Genomic DNA, 24862 nt, shown 5'->3' on the forward strand with positions numbered 1-24862 from the left:
AGGAAGAGCGGCGGCGTTATCGGCTCATTCCACGCACGTTTCCGAACTGGCTGCAAGCTTTTGCGATATTGGCTAGCGTAGTAGGGGAAAAGGCCCCTGACAACTGTTCGGCGCTTTTTTGTTATTTGGATTCCATACATGACGCATACAGAACTTATGGGGGGACGGCTTGGCTACGCTACGACGAGCAGTTTCGTCAGCGGAAGGCGGTTACGCCTAGTCTGAGGTGGGATCACAGGGTCATTAGTTTGTGGATGCGGCTGATGACTGCACCGAAGTCAGCCCTGCAGTCCTTTCCCAGGAATTCCGGCGGGGGGCCATCTGTCGCCTCGCCTGGACCCAAAAAAGGGGTATGTTGGCAGTTCAATGAGAAGGGATGTCGTTTCGGGTCCACTTGCCGGTTTAAGCATGAGTGTTCGGGCTGTGGCGGTACCCATAGTTACCTCAAGTGTTTCAAGAAGGGAAAAGGGAAGGCCGCAGAGTCTTTCTCAAAAAGGGAGGACTCCGGTGAGGGTGGATGGGATGGTGCCGTGTTTAAGTAGATACCCCGACCAGGAGGCGGCGGAATTGTTGCGGGAAGGCTTTAGTTTTGGTTTTAAAATTCCGTCAGTTGTTGAGCCTTGCGAGATCCGCGACCCGCTTACATAAAGAAGTAATTTCAGAGAAGTTATGCAAGGAGGTGGAACTAGGGCGTATGGCGGGGCCATTTGATGACCCTCCGTTGCCCAACTTAATAGTTTCCCCGTTGGGGCTCGTCCCTAAAAAGGAAGCTAATAAGTTTCGGCCTATTCACCATTTCCTATCCTGCCGGGAAGTCGGTGAATGACGGTATTGACCCAGAGCTCGTATCTTATATCCGTTTTGACAAAAACAGACAGAGGCAGCTTTCCGCCTTTTGCCGGTACATCCAGAGAGTTGTTACCTTTTGGGGTATTGGGGGGAGAACACGTTTTATGTGGATTGTTGCTTGCCTATGGGACGTTCCATTTCCTGTTATTACTTCGAAAAGTTCAGTTATTTTTTGGAATGGGTGATTAAGGAGGAGGCGGGTTTGGATTCAGTGTTGCATCACCTGAACAATTTTTTGTGCATGGGGCCTGCAGGATCTACGCCAGGGGTCTCAAACACGCGGCCCGCAGCTTCTTGCGGCCCGCAGGCCCGTGGACCCGGTAAAGATTGCGATCGATGCAGGGGCCGCAGCCGCCAGCTATTTATTTCAGCTTACAGTTTTGCCTTTGCCGCGCCAAGTGAAGTTCTCGCTGCAGAACGCAATAACAGCCGCCTGCCAATCAGAGGCAAGCACCTGCTGCATATGACCTCAGATACTTGCCTGTGATAGGCCAGTGGCTTTTGTGCAGTGAGAACTGCTCTGCACGCGCCGGCAGAAAGTTCAGCGGTGACAGCAGCTGTGATCAATACCGGGTCCACGTGCCTGCGTGCCACCGACGGAGAAGTGAGAAGAATGTTTTTGAGTGTGTGTGTTTCTGTTGGTGGCTGAGGCTGCACAGGGTGTGTGTGTGTGTGTGTTAGCTGAGGCTGTACAGGGTGTGTGTGTGTTAGCTGAGGCTGTACAGGGTGGGTGTGTGTGTGTGTGAGTCTTGCAATCTGAGGCTGCACAGGGTGTGTGTGTGTGTGGCTAGCTGAAGCTGAACAGGGGGTGTGTGTGTTAGCTGAGGTTGCACAAGGTGTGTGTCTGTTGCTAGCTGAGGCTGAACAGTGTGTGTGTGTGTGTGTTAACTGAGGCTGCACAGGGTGTGTGTGTGTGTGTGTGTGTGTTTTGCTAGCTGAGGCTGCACAGGGTGTGTGTGTGTGTTAGCTGAGGCTGCACAGGGTGTGTGTGTGTGTGTGTGTGTGTGTGAGCTGAGGCTGCACAGGGTGTGTGTGTGTTGCTAGCTGAGGCTGCACAGGGTGTGTGTGTGTGTGTTGCTAGCTGAGGCTGCACAGGGTGTGTGTGTGTGTTGCTAGCTGAGGATGAACAGAGTATGTATTAGCTGAGGCTGCACAGGGTGTGTGTGTGTTGCTATCTGAGACTGAACAGTGTGTGTGTTGCTAGCTGAGGCTGCACAGGGTATGTGTGTATGTGTACGTGTGTTTTGCTAGCTGAGGCTGCACAGGGTGTGTGTGTTGCTAGCTGAGGATGAACAATGTGTGTGTGTGTGTGTGTGTTAGCTGAGGCTGCACAGGGTGTGTGTGGGTGTGTTTTGCTAGCTGAGGCTGCACAGGGTGTGTGTGTTGCTAGCTGAGGCTGCACAGGGTGTGTGTACGTGTGTGTGTTGCAAGGTGAGGCTGCACAGGGTGTGTGTGTTGCTAGCTGAGGCTGAAAAGAGTGTGTGTGTGCGCGTGTGTTTTGCTAGCTGAGGCTGCACAGTATGTGTGTATGTTTTGCTAGCTGAGGCTGCACAGTGTGTGTATGTTTTGCTAGCTGAGGCTGCACAGTGTGTGTGTGTGTGTTGCTAGCTGAGGCTGCACAGTGTGTGTGTGTGTTTTGCTAGCTGAGGCTGCACAGTGTGTGTGTGTGTGTTGCTAGCTGAGGCTGCACAGTGTGTGTGTGTGTGTTTTGCTAGCTGAGGCTGCACAGTGTGTGTGTGTGTGTGTTGCTAGCTGAGGCTGCACAGTGTGTGTGTGTTGCTAGCTGAGGCTGCACAGTGTGTGTGTGTTGCTAGCTGAGGCTGCACAGTGTGTGTGTGTTGCTAGCTGAGGCTGCACAGTGTGTGTGTGTTGCTAGCTGAGGCTGCACAGTGTGTGTGTGTTGCTAGCTGAGGCTGCACAGTGTGTGTGTGTGTGTGTTGCTAGCTGAGGCTGCACAGTGTGTGTGTGTTGCTAGCTGAGGCTGCACAGTGTGTGTGTGTGTGTTGCTAGCTGAGGCTGCACAGTGTGTGTGTGTGTGTTGCTAGCTGAGGCTGCACAATATGTGTGTATGTGTGTTGCTAGCTGAGGCTGCACAGTGTGTGTATGTGTGTTGCTAGCTGAGGCTGCACAGTGTATGTGTTGCTAGCTGAGGCTGCACAGTGTGTGTGTGTGTGTGTGTGTGTGTGTTGCTAGCTGAGGCTCAATAGAGTGTGTGTGTGTGTGTGTGTGTGATTACTACAAGAAGGGGACCTGCATGGGGCACATTACTACAAGAAGGTGGCGGGGGAACTCGGTGCAGGAGCGGGTTACCCCTGGTGGTGCAAGTAATTGGTAATTCAGGTCCTTGCTGGGTTGAGTCTCAGCGGGACATTGGGTGGGTAACATTTGGATAGGTGCCCTCGAAGCGGCGTGTTGCGGCTGGGGGTAGGTGGTGGAGCCGGTGTTGCATCGTACGTTTTTTGTCAGCCTTCACTTACCCCCTCCTTTCGGATGTTCTTCAATGGATGTTTTGAAATGTTTGTATATTGTTTATGTTTTTGGTCTTAATAAACGGGGGCTGTTGTGGCCTTTTATATCCGTCGCGCAGTCTTGGTGTTGATTTTAGGTAAGACCCCCTGGTGGGTGGGGGATGGTCGGTCGATAGTAGGGCCTATAGTCAGCCTTTCCGGAGTCACGGGGAGTTCCTTACACATTCGGCTCCTCCATGTCTAAGGATCTATAAGAATGCCTACACTTACGTTACCTTCTTTACCAAGTGCAGATCTTCCACCAGCATCCGCTCCCCCTGCATCAGCTCGAAGATCACCTGCGGGACACATTATATGAGACCGCCAGCACGTAACATGCGGGGGCGGTGCTGTATGGCGGTAATAATCTGCGCAGTGTGCACTGCAGCGCTCTGCACCTCTTGCCTCTTAACCTCTCGTGCGCACAGTTCCTCCCCCGCGCTGTCAAACGTTTCGCTCCACAGTTTGTTGCTTCTCTTCTTTGCAGAGCCGCCATCTCGGTTCCGATTCCGCGGAGAGAAGCTGAACAGGCGGTTCTCGTTCCGGCTGCCTATGGAGCGCTGTGCGGACGTACAAGGGAGAATGGGGATCAATTCATAAGACATGTCCTACCCTATAACGATGGCGGCTTTGGCCCCCCATTACCTGGATGGACAAGCTGAGCTTCTTCAAGGGGGTGACTTTCACTTGTTGGGGGGCGCTAGATGCAGACAATGTTTTGGTCACAGGTTTAACCCTCTTGTTGCTGGGCTCCTGCAGGGGTGATAAGATATAATGTTCATTGCTTCCTATAATATATCATACATGTGTCCATCAGCTGGGGCGCCCTCCGTACCCACTACTGTACCACACAAAAAAAAGTAAAAATCGTGCTTTTCTATAAAATATTATACCACATTAACGTGGTATAATATTTAATAGAAAAACATGATTTGCAGTGCTGGGTACAGTAGTGCCACTATTTTACCGCTACTCTTGGGTAACAATGTCCCACTGAGCCCCTAACTAGGAGGATTTTAGCAGTTTACAGCCATTTTTAGGACAAGTGTCAGTCTCCAACATGTGCCACATGGGTCTTGCAGAATTCCACCGCAGTCTATCAGGGCATGCTGGGCATTGTAGTTTTGAAAAAGTCACAGATCCAAAACCATAAAAGTAACAAATGACTAACAAAGTCCATCAGATGGATTAATGTCGCGTTTTGCCGCCCAGTAATAACCCACAGGCTCCGGGCTCTTTATCTTCGATATTAGGAGGATGTGGTTTTAAGGCTTCCAAAGAACGCGAAAGTAATCACCATACAGGAAGTCCGAGAAGAAGACGAGCCCGTACTACAGCTCAGCAGAGAGCAGGCCCGAGAGTGTGCAGGCCCGAGAGTGTGCAGGCCCGAGAGTGTGCAGGCCCGAGAGTGTGCAGGCCCGAGAGTGTGCAGGCCCGAGAGTGTGCAGGCCCGAGAGTGTGCAGGCCCGAGAGTGTGCAGGCCCGAGAGTGTGCAGGCCCGAGAGCGTGCAGGCCCGAGAGCGTGCAGGCCCGAGAGCGTGCAGGCCCGAGAGCGTGCAGGCCCGAGAGCGTGCAGGCCCGAGAGCGTGCAGGCCCGAGAGCGTGCAGGCCTGTGAAGTAAATCCGGAGAGATGACGATAAATCATGATATTCAAGTATGTCAGGAAGCCCTCTCCTGGTGTCAACCCCCCTTTCCCCCACACAACTGGTTTAGCAACAAACTCCATGGCCATGTCCTGTGATATGGAAATTAGGTGGCTTTGGGACAATGGACACAGGATGACTCCCTGCCGTCACCCTGTAGTAGGAGCTGCTATCTAATTAGCAAGGCTCTGGAAATAGCCAGACAGAACGACTCCAGTAAAAAATGGTTCATATCTCGCAAGCCATATTTCCGATAAATATGGCAACCATAAAAATGGTGTCTCCGCATGTGGACGATGCCGGCACACCCTTTTTATGGGAGCAGGACATTGGGAAATGCCCCAGGCGTGATATCAGCCATATGGGAACTCGTAGACAGGTCATGAGTCCCCTCGTTCTGTAGCTAAATTCATAACTGTCACAATGAGAGCATTGGCGTCTGCCTACGACGCTCCCAGGCAAAGTTATAGCCAAAATCCCCTTTGCTGGATAATTCTGATCCATGCAGGGGGAGTGGCAGTGCTTCCCTGTGAGGTCACTAAGGTAGGAGGGGACCTGGATCTGCCCAGGTTGATAACCCTACTTCGGCCATTTTCCAAGGTTCTTCTCGCTGGGGGCACGTGTAGGAAACATCTGTGGGAGTTCCTGGAAACCTGGTCTACAGCGCCCCCCTGTGGCCAGACGCACAAGGTAACTGATTGAATTGCATACCTGTTTGTAAAACATGCTTTGATTGTAACTGTACTCTGACATAACTGTATATTCTGTAGATTCCCTATTGTATATATTGTAGTTTCTAGTGTGCTTTAGGCGATTAAATTATATAATTAATCTTGGGCTGTTCTGTTATCTCGATCTTGAATCCCACGTCTGTGTGTTCGGCTAATAGTTACCGTGAAGCGGTTGGTGGCAGCGAGTTGTGCCAAGGATTATTGTGGGGAGGCCAGTGAGATTCGGGAAGATATTATATATTCCGCCCGCGGAGGTCGGGGGAATATATACCCTACTCTCACCGGGGACCCTTCAATAATCGGCATAAGTAGTATAGCGGCCTCCTTGCTTATTGTCGGGCAATTCCATAATTGGCCTGACTATAAGAGGGGCGCTAGAGAGCGCGTCACGTGCTCTGTCTGTCGGTCGGGAGGTATAAAGGAGGGGTGACCCCCCACTTGTTACCCCCCGATTGTGACGTACTGGTAGCCAGCGCGGGGGATTTCTGAGTGACCCCCCCGGTGGTTTGTGACATATTGGTGGCAAGCGGTGGGATCGAGATAATAGTGTGTGTGAGTGTGAGACCCATACTCCCAGACACTAAAGACTGCCTGCAGCAGCTGTGGCTGCTGGGGTCTTCAGACTAGCTCAACACTAGAGTGTCAGAGTGCAGATACTGTAAGGTGTGTGGAGGCATCAGGTGTCAGTTCTGTGTCAGTGACCAAAGTCTGCAACAATGGCTGATAGCACCAGGAGCAAAGCCAAAGGAATGGCCGATGCTCAGGCCAGAGACGATGAGGAGGTTGTCCACGAGCCCTCCAGGAGCCCGACGCCAGAGAACAGCTCTGCAGAGGACATCGCACAACCTGGGACTGCTGGACAAGATGAGGAGGAGCTCGCCCAAGGTTCCTCAACGAGCCAGATGCCAGCCCTCCGCTCTGCAATGGACAGTGAAGCACCAGGCTCCGCAGCGGGCCGCAGATCACCACGTGCCATTCCACCGAGCCTGGGAGGCTCGGATAGCCTTCTTCAAATGGCTATGGCCCTTCTCCAGGCTGGAGACCGGGATACCTACGAGATACTCATGGCAGAGCGCAGGGCAGAGCGGCAGGCAGCGCGTGAAGAGCGCCAGGCAGAGCGTGACTACCAGCTGCAGCTAGCTCAGCTCCGGCCCTCATCAGCCACACGTGACCTTCAAGACACCAAACTTCCAAAGGTCCGTGTTGAGGACTTCCCAGTGCTGGAGAAGGATGGAGACTTGGACTCTTTCTTGACTGCTTTTGAGCGGACTTGCTTGCAGCACCATCTGAACAAGGACCAGTGGGCCAAATACCTGACCCCCCGTTTAAGGGGTAAGGCCCTGGATATCCTTGGGGACTTGCCTGCTGAGGCGGATCAGGGCTACGACACCATCAAGCGGGCCCTGATCCAACAGTACAACCTCACCCCGGAGTCCTACCGCAAGAAGTTCCGGACGCTGCAGAAGGGACCAAAGGACTCCTGGGCTGACCACCGGCGGGCACTTGCCCGAGCTGCCGACCACTGGACCCAAGGCCTGCAGCTTTCCACCGGACCGGAGATCCTGGACTTGTTCATCACGGAGCAACTCTTGTGGAACTGCCCTGAGGATCTCCGCCAGTTCATCCGAGACCAGAAGCCAAAGGGATCCACGGCTACAGCTGCCCTGGCAGATGACTACACCAACAATCGGGCTCCTGAAGCCAGGAGAGCAGCCACCAGCAGCACCTGGAGAGGGGGTAAGATGAACTCTGCGACTGCCCCACCTGCCCCTAGACTGCAGGGGGTGTCCCCCTCAACTCCCCTCTCCAGGCCCGTGGCAGAGCCAAGACGGTGCCACCAGTGCAACCTACCTGGACACTTCAAGGCCATGTGCCCTCAGCGTCCCAAGGCCCCGGCTCCGTCCCCGTCCCAAGGGCCGCCCAAGGTGTATTGTGTGGGTGGGGGTGGTGGTAGGTCCCTGGACAGCTTCCAACCTGTCACCGTCGGCCAGTCTGTGACCATAGGACTGCGAGACAGCGCCTCGGAGGTGACTCTGGTGCGGCCTGAGATGGTGTCCCCCCAAGACTTGATCCCTGGAAAAACCCTCGCTGTCTCCGGGATTGGAGGCATTGACCCGGCGCTGCCTGTTGCTGACATTTATGTGGACTGGGGCGCAGGGCGAGGGGTGAGGGAGGTGGGGGTAACTGATCGGATCCCTGCAAACGTGCTACTTGGGACAGATTTGGGGCAGATAACCTCCCAGTTTGGGCCCCAACCAAGGGCTGAACCTTCAGCCAGTATTGACATGCCTCCGGACAATGTTAATGTGTTATCTATGAATGATGTAAGGGAGGAGGGAGTGAACTCTGATATTTCCGCTTGCATAGACACCATAGACACACACTCAGCTGCAGCTGTGACAGGGGAGGGGGTCAGAGAAAGGTGTGACAATGCCTCTACAAGTAACCAGCCTGTGAGCTGGGATCTGTTGCCCTCTGCAGGGATAAGCAGAGAGCAGGGTGCTGCAGGGGGAGGACCAGTGTGTGGGGTGGGGGCTACCACAGCAAATGTGGGGTCCCCAGAGATTTCACAGCGGGGTTCTGTTGCTGCAGGAGGGGAACAGGCAGGTGAGATTGGGGCCGGTCCAGGAGCGGAAGTGCTCCCAGGTAAGATCTCGGTGCATGGTTCCCCCACAACCGGGGTGTCAGGAAGCCAGGTAGGTCTGCCTGAACCGGCGACTTGGTCAGGAACGGAGGAGGAGCAGGCACGACCCACGGTCGCAGCGGCTGTGGCCGCTGTCACCCGCAGTGGGAGTGCTGGAAGCCAAGGGGCCTCCCGGAGGTCCGATAGCTCTTCCCCTTCTGACCAAGTGGCAGCCGAGTCAGGTGGAGGCCAGGACACAGGTCCCGGGGTACTGACTGAAGATGTGACAGTCTCGTCGATTCTGGCCACATCTAGTCAGGAGTTTCAGGCAGCGTTAGAAGCTGACGACAGCCTGAAAGCTCTAAAGGAGCAGGCGGCACAGCCTCCCTCGGACTCGGACCCGGAGCGAGTGGTCTGGGACCAAGGACGGCTGTACCGGGCCACGGTCCAGCAGGGTTCACCGGAGGCGTGGCCCAGGGACCGACAGTTGGTGGTACCCTATCCGTTCCGGACGGAGTTGTTGCGGATCGCACATGAGATTCCGATGGCCGGACACCTAGGGATCGCTAAGACCAAGGCCAGGTTAAACCAGCATTTCTACTGGCCAAAAATGGGGGCCGATGTGGCTGCCTACTGCCGTTCGTGTGAAACCTGTCAGAGAGTGGGGAAGGCGGGGCCACGCCCCAAAGCCCCACTGGTATCTCTGCCAATCATCGATGAGCCTTTCAGGAGGGTGGCTGTGGATCTGGTCGGCCCGCTGGCCATCCCCAGCAGCTCCGGGAAACGCTTCATACTGACGGTAGTGGACTATGCCACCCGGTACCCAGAAGCAGTGGCCTTGTCGTCCATTCGGGCTGACAAGGTGGCCACCGCATTGCTGGAGATTTTCTCCCGAGTGGGTTTTCCCCAGGAAATGCTCACTGACCAGGGGACCCAATTCATGTCCCAGCTGATGGAGGCCCTCTGTAAGCAAGTCCAGGTGCGACATCTGGTGGCCAGCCCGTACCATCCACAGACTAATGGCCTGTGCGAGCGGTTTAATGGCACCTTGAAGCAGATGCTTAAGATGTTGGTCGACTCCCATGGGCGTGACTGGGAGCGGTATCTCCCACACCTGTTATTTGCTTACCGGGAGGTTCCACAGGCCTCAACAGGATTCTCACCGTTTGAGCTCCTGTACGGGCGACGTGTGCGGGGCCCCCTGGCTCTGGTGAAAGAGGCTTGGGAAGGGGATTTGGCCACCCCTGGAGTGTCGGTCATCGAGTATGTCATGCGCTTCCGGGACAAAATGCAGGCCTTGACGCAACTGGTACACGACAATATGGCTCAAGCCCAGGCCGATCAGAAGCGTTGGTACGACCAGAACGCTTGTGAGAGGACCTACCAAGTGGGTCAAAAGGTGTGGGTACTGGTCCCCGTACCACAGGACAAGCTTCAGGCAGCCTGGGAAGGCCCATACCTCGTGTACCAGCAGCTCAACCCTGTGACGTACCTGGTCACCCTGGACCCTGCCCGTGGAAGGCGGAAGCCCTTCCATGTGAACATGATGAAGGCACATCATGAGCGGGAGGCATGTGCGCTCCCCGTGTGCAACCTGCCCGAGGAGGGAGAAGCGGAAACCCTCTTGGATATGCTAGCCCAGGTTAGGGCAGGCGGATCCATTGAGGATGTAGAGGTTGGCCACCAGCTCTTGGAGGACCAACGGTCCCAGCTGTGGGCCACCCTACACCCCTTCCGGGGGTTGTTTACCAACCAGCCCGGAAGGACTGACTTGGCTGTCCATCACGTGGACACTGGGGATCATCCCCCGATCCGGCGTTCAGCATATCGGGTCTCCCTGGAGGTGCAGCAACACATGCGCCAGGAGATTGACGAGATGCTGAAGCTGGGGGTGATCCAGGCATCCAACAGCGCTTGGGCCTCGCCTGTAGTCCTCGTCCCTAAGAAGGACCGAACCACTCGGTTCTGCGTGGACTACAGGGGGCTCAATGCTGTCACGGTCGCCGATGCGTACCCAATGCCACGCATCGATGACCTGCTCGATCAGTTGGCCGGGGCTCAGTACCTGACCATCATGGATCTGAGCCGGGGATATTGGCAGATCCCCCTGACTCGCAAGGCCAGGGAACGCTCTGCCTTTATTACCCCATTTGGACTGTACGAGTCCACGGTGATGCCATTCGGGATGAGGAATGCCCCTGCCACTTTCCAGCGGATGGTCAACACCCTGCTCAAGGGACTTGAAGGGTACGCGGCCGCGTACCTGGATGACATTGCCGTCTTCAGTCCCACCTGGGAGGACCACCTAGAGCATCTAGCACAGGTGCTCAGGCGGATCCACCGGGCAGGTTTGACCATCAAGCCGGGAAAGTGTCAGCTGGCCATGAGCGAGGTCCAGTACCTCGGTCACCGGGTAGGTGGGAGAACACTGAAGCCCGAGCCTGAGAAAGTGGAGGCCATCGCATCCTGGCCCACCCCCAGGACCAAGAAGCAGGTGATGTCCTTCTTGGGGACCGCTGGGTACTATAGGAGGTTTGTTCCATGCTATAGTAGCCTGGCAAAGCCCTTGACGGACCTCACCAAGAAGAAGCTGCCCTCTGCAGTCGATTGGACAGTGGACTGCGAGACAGCCTTCCAGGCCCTAAAGGACGCCCTGTCCAGCCCGCCCGTGCTACAGGCAGCCGACTTCACGCGGCCGTTTGTAGTACAGACCGACGCCAGTGACTTCGGCCTCGGTGCGGTGCTCAGCCAGGTGGACTCTGCGAGCCAAGAGCACCCAGTCTTGTACCTGAGCAGGAAGCTGTTGCCAAGGGAAGTGGCCTATTCTACAATGGAGAAGGAGTGCCTGGCCATAGTGTGGGCCCTGCAGCGTCTGCAACCCTATCTATACGGGCGCCACTTCATCGTGGAGACGGACCACAATCCCCTCAGCTGGTTGCACACCGTCTCTGGGACGAATGGGCGATTGTTGCGATGGAGCCTTGCGCTCCAGCAATACAACTTCACCATTCGCCACAAAAGGGGCCGTGACCACGGTAACGCAGACGGGCTGTCCCGACAAGGAGAGGTCGCGGACGGGCGCACGGGGGAACACCGGAGTGTGCTGCCCCCTAGCGCCCTCAAAAGGGGGGAGGTGTGAAGTAAATCCGGAGAGATGACGATAAATCATGATATTCAAGTATGTCAGGAAGCCCTCTCCTGGTGTCAACCCCCCTTTCCCCCACACAACTGGTTTAGCAACAAACTCCATGGCCATGTCCTGTGATATGGAAATTAGGTGGCTTTGGGACAATGGACACAGGATGACTCCCTGCCGTCACCCTGTAGTAGGAGCTGCTATCTAATTAGCAAGGCTCTGGAAATAGCCAGACAGAACGACTCCAGTAAAAAATGGTTCATATCTCGCAAGCCATATTTCCGATAAATATGGCAACCATAAAAATGGTGTCTCCGCATGTGGACGATGCCGGCACCCCCTTTTTATGGGAGCAGGACATTGGGAAATGCCCCAGGCGTGATATCAGCCATATGGGAACTCGTAGACAGGTCATGAGTCCCCTCGTTCTGTAGCTAAATTCATAACTGTCACAATGAGAGCATTGGCGTCTGCCTACGACGCTCCCAGGCAAAGTTATAGCCAAAATCCCCTTTGCTGGATAATTCTGATCCATGCAGGGGGAGTGGCAGTGCTTCCCTGTGAGGTCACTAAGGTAGGAGGGGACCTGGATCTGCCCAGGTTGATAACCCTACTTCGGCCATTTTCCAAGGTTCTTCTCGCTGGGGGCACGTGTAGGAAACATCTGTGGGAGTTCCTGGAAACCTGGTCTACAGCGCCCCCCTGTGGCCAGACGCACAAGGTAACTGATTGAATTGCATACCTGTTTGTAAAACATGCTTTGATTGTAACTGTACTCTGACATATGTATATTCTGTAGATTCCCTATTGTATATATTGTAGTTTCTAGTGTGCTTTAGGCGATTAAATTATATAATTAATCTTGGGCTGTTCTGTTATCTCGATCTTGAATCCCACGTCTGTGTGTTCGGCTAATAGTTACCGTGAAGCGGTTGGTGGCAGCGAGTTGTGCCAAGGATTATTGTGGGGAGGCCAGTGAGATTCGGGAAGATATTATATATTCCGCCCGCGGAGGTCGGGGGAATATATACCTTACTCTCACCGGGGACCCTTCAATAATCGGCATAAGTAGTATAGCGGCCTCCTTGCTTATTGTCGGGCAATTCCATAATTGGCCTGACTATAAGAGGGGCGCTAGAGAGCGCGTCACGTGCTCTGTCTGTCGGTCGGGAGGTATAAAGGAGGGGTGACCCCCACTTGTTACCCCCCGATTGTGACGTACTGGTAGCCAGCGCGGGGGATTTCTGAGTGACCCCCCCGGTGGTTTGTGACAAGGCCCGAGAGCGTGCAGGCCCGAGAGCGTGCAGGCCCGAGAGCGTGCAGGCCCGAGAGCGTGCAGGGCCGAGAGCGTGCAGGCCCGAGAGCGTGCAGGCCCGAGAGCATGGAGGCCCGAGAGTGTGCAGGCCGCAACCGTCCTAGAGAGGTCTGCCAACCCATCCTCCCCAGGGACACCAGCCCTCAGAGGGAAGTGTTCAAGGAGGTGTCCCCATAAACCCCAAGATTCAAGGAGGTGTCCCCATAAATCCCAAGATTCAAGGAGGTAACCTTATAAATCCCAAGATTCAAGGATATGACCTCATAAACCCCAAGATTTAAGGATGTGACCCAATAAACCCCGAGATTCAAGGAAGTGACACCATAAACCCTAAGGTTCAAGGATGTGACCCAATAAACCCCAAGATTCAAGGATGTGACCCCAGAAACCCAAAGGTTCAAGGAGGTGAGGCCATTTACTGCAAGGTTCAAGGATATGAGCCCATAAACCATAAGGTTCAAGGAGGTGACCCCATAAACCCAAAGATTCAGGGATGTAACCCCATAAACCCCAAAGTTCAAGGATGTGACCCCATAAACCCCAAGATTCAAGGCTAAGACCCCATAAACCCCAAGATTCAAGGCTAAGACCCCATAAACCCAAAGATTCAAGGATGTGACCCAATAAGCATGGCCATCAGGAGGCTGGGGGGCTGCCAGAGGCCACTAGTACCGCTTATCTCAGAGAAAAATGGATTAGAGGGGCAAAAATCCAAACAACACGAGCCGTGTCCCCGGGAAGGGGCCGACTGTACCCGATAATGAATAAAGAAAGGGTTAATAACGCAGCCCCCCGCGCTCGGTCACTCACCTTCTCTTCCGTTACCTGGGCCGGGGCTCGTTCTCCCCGATTCCTCCTCTTCAGCTGCAACCGAAAAACAGAGATGACTAAAGGCTATTAAGTATCACAGAAAAGGCTGAGATACACAGCTCTGCAGAGTATCACATAGAAAAGGCTTAGATACAAAGCTCTGCAGAGTATCACATAGGAGAGGCTTAGATACAAAGCTCTGCAGAGTATCATATAGGAAAGGATTAGATACAAAGCTCTGCAGAGAGTATCACATAGGAAAGGATTAGATACAAAGCTCAGCAGAGTATCACATAGGAAAAGCTTAGATACAAAGCTCTGCAGAGTATCACATAGGAAAAGCTTAGATACAAAGCTCTGCAGAGAATCACATAGGAAAGGCTTAGATACAAAGCTCTGCAGAGAGTATCACATAGGAAAGGCTTAGATACAAAGCTCTGCAGAGTATCACATAGGAAAGGCTTAGATACAAAGCTCTGCAGAGAATCACATAGGAAAGGCTTAGATACAAAGCTCTGCAGAGTATCACATAGGAAAGGCTTAGATACAAAGCTCTGCAGAGAGTATCACATAGGAAAGGCTTAGATACAAAGCTCTGCAGAGAGTATCACATAGGAAAGGCCTAGATACAAAGCTCTGCAGAGAATCACATAGGAAAGGCTTAGATACAAAGCTCTGCAGAGTATCACATAGGAAAGGCTTAGATACAAAGCTCTGCAGAGAGTATCACATAGGAAAGGCTTAGATACAAAGCTCTGCAGAGTATCACATAGGAAAGGCTTAGATACAAAGCTCTGCAGAGTATCACATAGGAAAGGCTTAGATACAAAGCTCTGCAGAGTATCACATAGGAAAGGATTAGATACAAAGCTCTGCAGCGTATCACATAGGAAAGGCTTAGATACAAAGCTCTGCAGAGAGTATCACACAGGAAAGGATTAGATACTAAGCTCTGCAGAGTATCACATAGGAAAGGATTAGATACAAAGCTCTGCAGAAGGTATCACATACGAAAGGATTAGATACAAAGCTCTGCAGAGTATCACATAGGAAAGGCTTAGATACAAAGCTCAGGAGAGAGTATCACACAGGAAAGGCTTAGATACAAAGCTCTGCAGAGTATCACATAGGAAAGGATTAGATACAAAGCTCTGCAGAGTATCACATAGGAAAGGATTAGATACTAAGCTCTGCAGAAGGTATCACATAGGAAAGGATTAGATACAAAGCTCTGCAGAGTATCACATAGGAAAGGCTTAGATACAAAGCTCAGCAGAGAGTATCACACAGGAAAGGCTTAGATACAAAGCTCTGCAGAGTATCACATAGGAAAGGATTAGATACAAAGCTCTGCAGAGTATCACATAGGAAAGGATTAGATACTAAGCTCTGCAGAGTATCACATAGGAAAGGCTTCGATACAAAGCTCTGCAGAAGGTATCACATAGGAAAGGCTTAGATACAAAGCTCTGCAGAGTATCACATAGGAAAGGCTTAGATACAAAGCTCTGCAGAGAGTATCACACAGGAAAGGCTTAGATACAAAGCTCTGCAGAGTATCACATAGGAAAGGCTTAGATACAAAGCTCTGCAGAGAGCATCACATAGGAAAGGCTTAGATACAAAGCTCTGCAGAGTATCACATAGGAAAGAATTAGATACATTAGATACAAAGCGATCACAGATCCATCTATTGCTTTGTTGCTAATAGGAAGACCAGGAAGCCATTATCCTCCAGAGCTGTCATATTACAGAGCTGCAGCCTCCCGGAGGCCGGAAATGCGAGGCGTTCAGTGCTCAGAGACACAGCCGAGGTGAGGAGGCTGAGCCCGACCACCACTGAGCAAGACACAGAAGTACAAGGTGATCAGTGCTCAGAGACACAGCCGAGGTGAGGAGGCTGAGCCCGACCACCACTGAGCAAGATACAGAAGTACAAGGCGATCAGTGCTCAGAGACACAGCCGAGGTGAGGAGGCTGAGCCCGACCACCACTGAGCAAGATACAGAAGTACAAGGCGTTCAGTGCTCAGAGACACAGCCGAGGTGAGGAGGCTGAGCCCGACCACCACTGAGCAAGACACAGAAGTACAAGGCGTTCAGTGCTCAGAGACACAGCCGAGGTGAGGAGGCCGAGCCCGACCACCACTGAGCAAGACACAGAAGTACAAGGCGTTCAGTGCTCAGAGACACAGCCGAGGTGAGGAGGCCGAGCCCGACCACCACTGAGCAAGATACAGAAGTACAAGGCGTTCAGTGCTCAGAGACACAGCCGAGGTGAGGAGGCTGAGCCCGACCACCACTGAGCAAGACACAGAAGTACAAGGCGTTCAGTGCTCAGAGACACAGCCGAGGTGAGGAGGCCGAGCCCGACCACCACTGAGCAAGACACAGAAGTACAAGGTGATCAGTGCTCAGAGACACAGCCGAGGTGAGGAGGCTGAGCCCGACCACCACTGAGCAAGACACAGAAGTACAAGGTGATCAGTGCTCAGAGACACAGCCGAGGTGAGGAGGCTGAGCCCGACCACCACTGAGCAAGACATAGAAGTACAAGGCGTTCAGTGCTCAGAGACACAGCCGAGGTGAGGAGGCTGAGCCCGACCACCACTGAGCAATACACAGAAGTACAAGGTGATCAATGCTCAGAGACACAGCCGAGGTGAGGAGGCTGAGCCTGACCACCACTGAGCAAGACACAGAAGTACAAGGTGTTCAGTGCTCAGAGACACAGCCGAGGTGAGGAGGCTGAGCCCGACCACCACTGAGCAAGACACAGAAGTACAAGGTGATCAGTGCTCAGAAACATGGCCGAGGTGAGGAGGCTGAGCCCGACCACCACTGAGCAAGACATAGAAGTACAAGGTGATCAGTGCTCAGAAACATGGCCGAGGTGAGGAGGCTGAGCCCGACCACCACTGAGCAAGACATAGAAGTACAAGGTGTTCTGTGCTCAGAGACACAGCCGAGGTGAGGAGGCTGAGCCCGACCACCACTGAGCAAGACATAGAAGTACAAGGCGTTCAGTGCTCAGAGACACAGCCGAGGTGAGAAGGCTGAGCCCGACCACCACTGAGCAAGACACAGAAGTACAAGGAGTTTAGTGCTGAGAGAGAAGGCCGGGGTGAGGAGACTGACCCAACAACCACTGAGAGGCTTAGTACCCCTGCTCAGCAAAGTATCACATAGGAGAGGCTTAGATACAAAGCTCTGCAGAGAGTATCACATGGGAAAGGCTTAGATACAAAGCTCTGCAGAGTATCATATAGGAAAGGCTTAGATACAAAGCTCTGCAGAGTATCACATAGGAAAGGATTAGATACAAAGCTCTGCAGAAGGTATCACATAGGAAAGGATTAGATACAAAGCTCTGCAGAGTATCACATAGGAAAGTCTTAGATACAAAGCTCTGCAGAGTATCATATAGGAAAGGATTAGATGCAAAGCTCTGCAGAGTATCACATAGGAAAGGCTTAGATACAAAGCTCTACAGGGAGTATCACATAGGAAAGGCTTAGATACAAAGCTCTGCAGAGTATGACATAGGAAAGGCTTAGATACAAAGCTCTGCAGAGAGTATCACATAGGAAAAACTTAGATACAAAGCTCTGCAGAGAGTATCACATAGGAAAGGCTTAGATACAAAGCTCTGCAGAGAGTATCACATAGGAAAGGCTTAGATACAAAGCTCTGCAGGGAGTATCACATAGGAAAGGATTAGATACAAAGCTCTGCAGAGTATCACATAGGAAATGCTTAGATACTAAGCTCTGCAAAGTATCATATAGGAAAGGCTTAGATACAAAGCTCTGCAGAGTATCACACAGGAAAGGCTTAGCTACAAAGCTCTGCAGAGAGTATCACATAGGAAAAGCTTAGATACAAAGCTGTGCAGAGTATCACATAGGAAAGGCTTAGATACAAAGCTCTGCAGAGTATCACATAGGAAAGGCCTAGATACAAAGCTCTGCAGAGAATCACATAGGAAAGGCTTAGATACAAAGCTCTGCAGAGAGTATCACATAGGAAAGGCTTAGATACAAAGCTCTGCAGAGTATCACATAGGAAAGGCTTAGATACAAAGCTCTGCAGAGAATCACATAGGAAAGGCTTAGATACAAAGCTCTGCAGAGTATCACATAGGAAAGGCTTAGATACAAAGCTCTGCAGAGAGTATCACATAGGAAAGGCTTAGATACAAAGCTCTGCAGAGAGTATCACATAGGAAAGGCTTAGATACAAAGCTCTGCAGAGTATCACATAGGAAAGGCTTAGATACAAAGCTCTGCAGAGAATCACATAGGAAAGGCTTAGATACAAAGCTCTGCAGAGTATCACATAGGAAAGGCTTAGATACAAAGCTCTGCAGAGAGTATCACATAGGAAAGGCTTAGATACAAAGCTCTGCAGAGAGTATCACATAGGAAAGGCCTAGATACAAAGCTCTGCAGAGAATCACATAGGAAAGGCTTAGATACAAAGCTCTGCAGAGTATCACATAGGAAAGGCTTAGATACAAAGCTCTGCAGAGAGTATCACATAGGAAAGGCTTAGATACAAAGCTCTGCAGAGTATCACATAGGAAAGGCTTAGATACAAAGCTCTGCAGAGTATCACATAGGAAAGGATTAGATACAAAGCTCTGCAGCGTATCACATAGGAAAGGCTTAGATACAAAGCTCTGCAGAGAGTATCACACAGGAAAGGATTAGATACTAAGCTCTGCAGAGTATCACATAGGAAAGGCTTAGATACAAAGCTCAGGAGAGAGTATCACACAGGAAAGGCTTAGATACAAAGCTCTGCAGAGTATCACATAGGAAAGGATTAGATACAAAGCTCTGCAGAGTATCACATAGGAAAGGATTAGATACTAAGCTCTGCAGAAGGTATCACATAGGAAAGGATTAGATACAAAGCTCTGCAGAGTATCACATAGGAAAGGCTTAGATACAAAGCTCAGCAGAGAGTATCACACAGGAAAGGCTTAGATACAAAGCTCTGCAGAGTATCACATAGGAAAGGATTAGATACAAAGCTCTGCAGAGTATCACATAGGAAAGGATTAGATACTAAGCTCTGCAGAGTATCACATAGGAAAGGCTTCGATACAAAGCTCTGCAGAAGGTATCACATAGGAAAGGCTTAGATACAAAGCTCTGCAGAGTATCACATAGGAAAGGCTTAGATACAAAGCTCTGCAGAGAGTATCACACAGGAAAGGCTTAGATACAAAGCTCTGCAGAGTATCACATAGGAAAGGCTTAGATACAAAGCTCTGCAGAGAGCATCACATAGGAAAGGCTTAGATACAAAGCTCTGCAGAGTATCACATAGGAAAGAATTAGATACATTAGATACAAAGCGATCACAGATCCATCTATTGCTTTGTTGCTAATAGGAAGACCAGGAAGCCATTATCCTCCAGAGCTGTCATATTACAGAGCTGCAGCCTCCCGGAGGCCGGAAATGCGAGGCGTTCAGTGCTCAGAGACACAGCCGAGGTGAGGAGGCTGAGCCCGACCACCACTGAGCAAGACACAGAAGTACAAGGTGATCAGTGCTCAGAGACACAGCCGAGGTGAGGAGGCTGAGCCCGACCACCACTGAGCAAGATACAGAAGTATAAGGCGATCAGTGCTCAGAGACACAGCCGAGGTGAGGAGGCTGAGCCCGACCACCACTGAGCAAGATACAGAAGTACAAGGCGTTCAGTGCTCAGAGACACAGCCGAGGTGAGGAGGCTGAGCCCGACCACCACTGAGCAAGACACAGAAGTACAAGGCGTTCAGTGCTCAGAGACACAGCCGAGGTGAGGAGGCCGAGCCCGACCACCACTGAGCAAGACACAGAAGTACAAGGCGTTCAGTGCTCAGAGACACAGCCGAGGTGAGGAGGCCGAGCCCGACCACCACTGAGCAAGATACAGAAGTACAAGGCGTTCAGTGCTCAGAGACACAGCCGAGGTGAGGAGGCTGAGCCCGACCACCACTGAGCAAGACACAGAAGTACAAGGCGTTCAGTGCTCAGAGACACAGCCGAGGTGAGGAGGCCGAGCCCGACCACCACTGAGCAAGACACAGAAGTACAAGGTGATCAGTGCTCAGAGACACAGCCGAGGTGAGGAGGCTGAGCCCGACCACCACTGAGCAAGACACAGAAGTACAAGGTGATCAGTGCTCAGAGACACAGCCGAGGTGAGGAGGCTGAGCCCGACCACCACTGAGCAAGACATAGAAGTACAAGGCGTTCAGTGCTCAGAGACACAGCCGAGGTGAGGAGGCTGAGCCCGACCACCACTGAGCAAGACACAGAAGTACAAGGTGATCAGTGCTCAGAGACACAGCCGAGGTGAGGAGGCTGAGCCCGACCACCACTGAGCAAGATACAGAAGTACAAGGCGATCAGTGCTCAGAGACACAGCCGAGGTGAGGAGGCTGAGCCCGACCACCACTGAGCAAGATACAGAAGTACAAGGTGATCAGTGCTCAGAGACACAGCCGAGGTGAGGAGGCTGAGCCCGACCACCACTGAGCAAGACATAGAAGTACAAGGCGTTCAGTGCTCAGAGACACAGCCGAGGTGAGGAGGCTGAGCCCGACCACCACTGAGCAAGACACAGAAGTACAAGGTGATCAGTGCTCAGAGACACAGCCGAGGTGAGGAGGCTGAGCCCGACCACCACTGAGCAAGATACAGAAGTACAAGGCGATCAGTGCTCAGAGACACAGCCGAGGTGAGGAGGCTGAGCCCGACCACCACTGAGCAAGATACAGAAGTACAAGGTGATCAGTGCTCAGAGACACAGCCGAGGTGAGGAGGCTGAGCCCGACCACCACTGAGCAAGACATAGAAGTACAAGGCGTTCAGTGCTCAGAGACACAGCCGAGGTGAGGAGGCTGAGCCCGACCACCACTGAGCAATACACAGAAGTACAAGGTGATCAGTGCTCAGAGACACAGCCGAGGTGAGGAGGCTGAGCCTGACCACCACTGAGCAAGACACAGAAGTACAAGGTGTTCAGTGCTCAGAGACACAGCCGAGGTGAGGAGGCTGAGCCCGACCACCACTGAGCAAGACACAGAAGTACAAGGTGATCAGTGCTCAGAAACATGGCCGAGGTGAGGAGGCTGAGCCCGACCACCACTGAGCAAGACATAGAAGTACAAGGTGATCAGTGCTCAGAAACATGGCCGAGGTGAGGAGGCTGAGCCCGACCACCACTGAGCAAGACATAGAAGTACAAGGTGTTCTGTGCTCAGAGACACAGCCGAGGTGAGGAGGCTGAGCCCGACCACCACTGAGCAAGACATAGAAGTACAAGGCGTTCAGTGCTCAGAGACACAGCCGAGGTGAGAAGGCTGAGCCCGACCACCACTGAGCAAGACACAGAAGTACAAGGAGTTTAGTGCTGAGAGAGAAGGCCGGGGTGAGGGGGCGGCACGGTGGCTCAGTGGATAGCACTGCAGCCTTGCAGCGCTGGGGTCCTGGGTTCGAATCCCACCAAGGACAACATCTGCAAGGAGTTTGTATGTTCTCCCCGTGTTTGCGGGGGTTTCCTCCGGTTTCCTCCCACACTCCAAAAACATACTGATAGGGACTTTAGATTGTGAGCCCCAATGGTTGATTTTTTTTTTTTTTTTGTGAGGAGACTGACCCAACAACCACTGAGAGGCTTAGTACCCCTGCTCAGCAAAGTATCACATAGGAGAGGCTTAGATACAAAGCTCTGCAGAGAGTATCACATGGGAAAGGCTTAGATACAAAGCTCTGCAGAGTATCACATAGGAAAGGATTAGATACAAAGCTCTGCAGAGTATCACATAGGAAAGGATTAGATACAAAGCTCTGCAGAGTATCATATAGGAAAGGATTAGATACAAAGCTCTGCAGAAGGTATCACATAGGAAAGGATTAGATACAAAGCTCTGCAGAGTATCACATAGGAAAGTCTTAGATACAAAGCTCTGCAGAGTATCACATAGGAAAGGATTAGATACAAAGCTCTGCAGAGTATCATATAGGAAAGGATTAGATGCAAAGCTCTGCAGAGTATCACATAGGAAAGGCTTAGATACAAAGCTCTACAGGGAGTATCACATAGGAAAGGCTTAGATACAAAGCTCTGCAGAGTATGACATAGGAAAGGCTTAGATACAAAGCTCTGCAGAGAGTATCACATAGGAAAAACTTAGATACAAAGCTCTGCAGAGAGTATCACATAGGAAAGGCTTAGATACAAAGCTCTGCAGAGAGTATCACATAGGAAAGGCTTAGATACAAAGCTCTGCAGGGAGTATCACATAGGAAAGGATTAGATACAAAGCTCTGCAGAGTATCATATAGGAAAGGATTAGATACAAAGCTGTGCAGAGTATCACATAGGAAAGGCTTAGATACAAAGCTCTGCAAAGTATCACATAGGAAAGGCTTAGATACAAAGCTCTGCAGAGAGTATCGCATAGGAAAGGCTTAGATACAAAGCTCTGCAGAGAGTATCACATAGGAAAGGCTTAGATACAAAGCTCTGCAGAGAGTATCACATAGGAAAGGCTTAGATACAAAGCTCTGCAGAGAATCACATAGGAAAGGCTTAGATACAAAGCTCTGCAGAGTATCACATAGGAAAGGCTTAGATACAAAGCTCTGCAGAGAGTATCACACAGGAAAGGCTTAGATACAAAGCTCTGCAGAGTATCACATAGGAAAGGCTTAGATACAAAGCTCTGCAGAGAGTATCACATAGGAAAGGCTTAGATACAAAGCTCTGCAGAGTATCATATAGGAAAGGATTAGATACAAAGCTCTGCAGAGTATTACATAGGAAAGGCTTAGATACAAAGCTCTGCAGAGAGTATCACATAGGAAAGGCTTAGATACAAAGCTCTGCAGAGAGTATCACATAGGAAAGGCTTAGATACAAAGCTGTACAGAGAGTATCACATAGGAAAGACTTAGATACAAAGCTCTGCAGAGAGTATCACATAGGAAAAACTTAGATACAAAGCTCTGCAGAGTATCACATAGGAAAGGCTTAGATACAAAGCTCTGCAGAGTATCACATAGGAAAGGATTAGATACAAAGCTCTGCAGAGAGTATCACATAGGAAAGGCTTAGATACAAAGCTCTGCGGAGTATCACATAGAAAAGGCTTAGATACAAAGCTCTGCAGAGTATCATATAGGAAAGGATTAGATACAAAGCTCTGAGAGTGTATCACATAGGAAAGGCTTAGATACAAAGCTCTGCAGAGTATCACATAGGAAAGGATTAGATACAAAGCTCTGCAGAGAGTATCACAAAGGAAAGGCTTAGATACAAAACTCTGCAGAGAGTATCACATAGGAAAGGCTTAGATACAAATCTCTGCAGAGAGTATCACATAGGAAAGGCTTAGATACAAAGCTCTGCAGAGTATCATATAGGAAAGGCTTAGATACAAATCTCTGCAGAGTATCACATAGGAAAGGCTTAGATACAAAGCTCTGCAGAGTATCATATAGGAAAGGCTTAGATACAAAGCTCTGCAGAGTATCACATAGGAAAGGCTTAGATACAAAGCTCTGCAGAGTATCACATAGGAAAGGCTTAGATACAAAGCTCTGCAGAGTATCATATAGGAAAGGCTTAGATACAAAGCTCTGCAGAGAGTATCACATAGGAAAGGCTTAGATACAAAGCTCTGCAGAGTATCACATAGGAAAGGCTTAGATACAAAGCTCTGCAGAGAGTATTACATAGGAAAGGCTTAGATACAAAGCTCTGCAGAGTATCACATAGGAAAGGCTTAGATACAAAGCTCTGCAGAGAGTATCACATAGGAAAGACTTAGATACAAAGCTCTGCAGAGAGTATCATATAGGAAAGGCTTAGATACAAAGCTCCGCAGAGAGTATCATATAGGAAAGACTTAGATACAAAGCTCTGCAGAGAGTATCATATAGGAAAGGCTTAGATACAAAGCTCTGCAGAGTATCACATAGGAAAGGCTTAGATACAAAGCTCTGCAGAGTATCACATAGGAAAGGCTTAGATACAAAGCTCTGCAGAGAGTATCACATAGGAAAGGCTTAGATACAAAGCTCTGCGGAGTATCACATAGAAAAGGCTTAGATACAAAGCTCTGCAGAGTATCATATAGGAAAGGATTAGATACAAAGCTCTGAGAGTGTATAACATAGGAAAGGCTTAGATACAAAGCTCTGCAGAGTATCACATAGGAAAGGCTTAGATACAAAGCTCTACAGGGAGTATCACATAGGAAAGGCTTAGATACAAAGCTCTGCGGAGTATCACATAGAAAAGGCTTAGATACAAAGCTCTGCAGAGTATCATATAGGAAAGGATTAGATACAAAGCTCTGAGAGTATCACATAGGAAAGGCTTAGATACAAAGCTCTGCAGAGAGTATCACATAGGAAAGGCTTAGATACAAAGCTCTGCAGAGAGTATCACACAGGAAAGGCTTAGATACAAAGCTCTGCAGAGAGCATCACATAGGAAAGGCTTAGATACAAAGCTCTGCAGAGTATCACATAGGAAAGGCTTAGATACATTAGATACAAAGCGATCACAGATCCATCTATTGCTTTGTTGCTAATAGGAAGACCAGGAAGCCATTATCCTCCAGAGCTGTCATATTACAGAGCTGCAGCCTCCCGGAGGCCGGAAATGCGAGGCGTTCAGTGCTCAGAGACACAGCCGAGGTGAGGAGGCCGAGCCCGACCACCACTGAGCAAGACACAGAAGTACAAGGTGATCAGTGCTCAGAGACACAGCCGAGGTGAGGAGGCTGAGCCCGACCACCACTGAGCAAGACACAGAAGTACAAGGCGTTCAGTGCTCAGAGACACAGCCGAGGTGAGGAGGCTGAGCCCGACCACCACTGAGCAAGACACAGAAGTACAAGGCGTTCAGTGCTCAGAGACACAGCCGAGGTGAGGAGGCTGAGTCCAACCACCACTGAGCAAGACACAGAAGTACAAGGTGATCAGTGCTCAGAGACACGGCCGAGGTGAGGAGGCTGAGCCTGACCACCACTGAGCAAGACATAGAAGTACAAGGTGATCAGTGCTCAGAGACACAGCCGAGGTGAGAAGGCTGAGCCCGACCACCACTGAGCAAGACATAGAAGTACAAGGCGTTCAGTGCTCAGAGACACAGCCGAGGTGAGGAGGCTGAGCCCGACCACCACTGAGCAAGACACAGAAGTACAAGGTGATCAGTGCTCAGAGACACAGCCGAGGT

At 51.1% G+C, this 24862-nt stretch overlaps 1 protein-coding gene across 1 annotated transcript in view; it reads right to left on the bottom strand.

Annotated features, from left to right (window-relative positions):
* The window catches only part of LOC142280932 (rho guanine nucleotide exchange factor 3-like), a 42193-nt gene that overhangs the window by 5275 nt on the left and 12056 nt on the right, over nt 1–24862 (bottom strand). The window contains exons 3-6 of the mRNA XM_075332798.1: nt 13616–13669; nt 4002–4109; nt 3755–3916; nt 3593–3655 (exon numbers count right to left, since the gene is read on the bottom strand). Coding sequence (XP_075188913.1) covers nt 3593–3655; nt 3755–3916; nt 4002–4109; nt 13616–13669 — 387 coding nt within the window. The remainder of the gene's footprint in view (nt 1–3592; nt 3656–3754; nt 3917–4001; nt 4110–13615; nt 13670–24862) is intronic.

The sequence above is a fragment of the Anomaloglossus baeobatrachus genome, unplaced genomic scaffold (genome assembly GCF_048569485.1).
Source record: "Anomaloglossus baeobatrachus isolate aAnoBae1 unplaced genomic scaffold, aAnoBae1.hap1 Scaffold_464, whole genome shotgun sequence".
NCBI lineage: Eukaryota > Metazoa > Chordata > Amphibia > Anura > Aromobatidae > Anomaloglossus > Anomaloglossus baeobatrachus.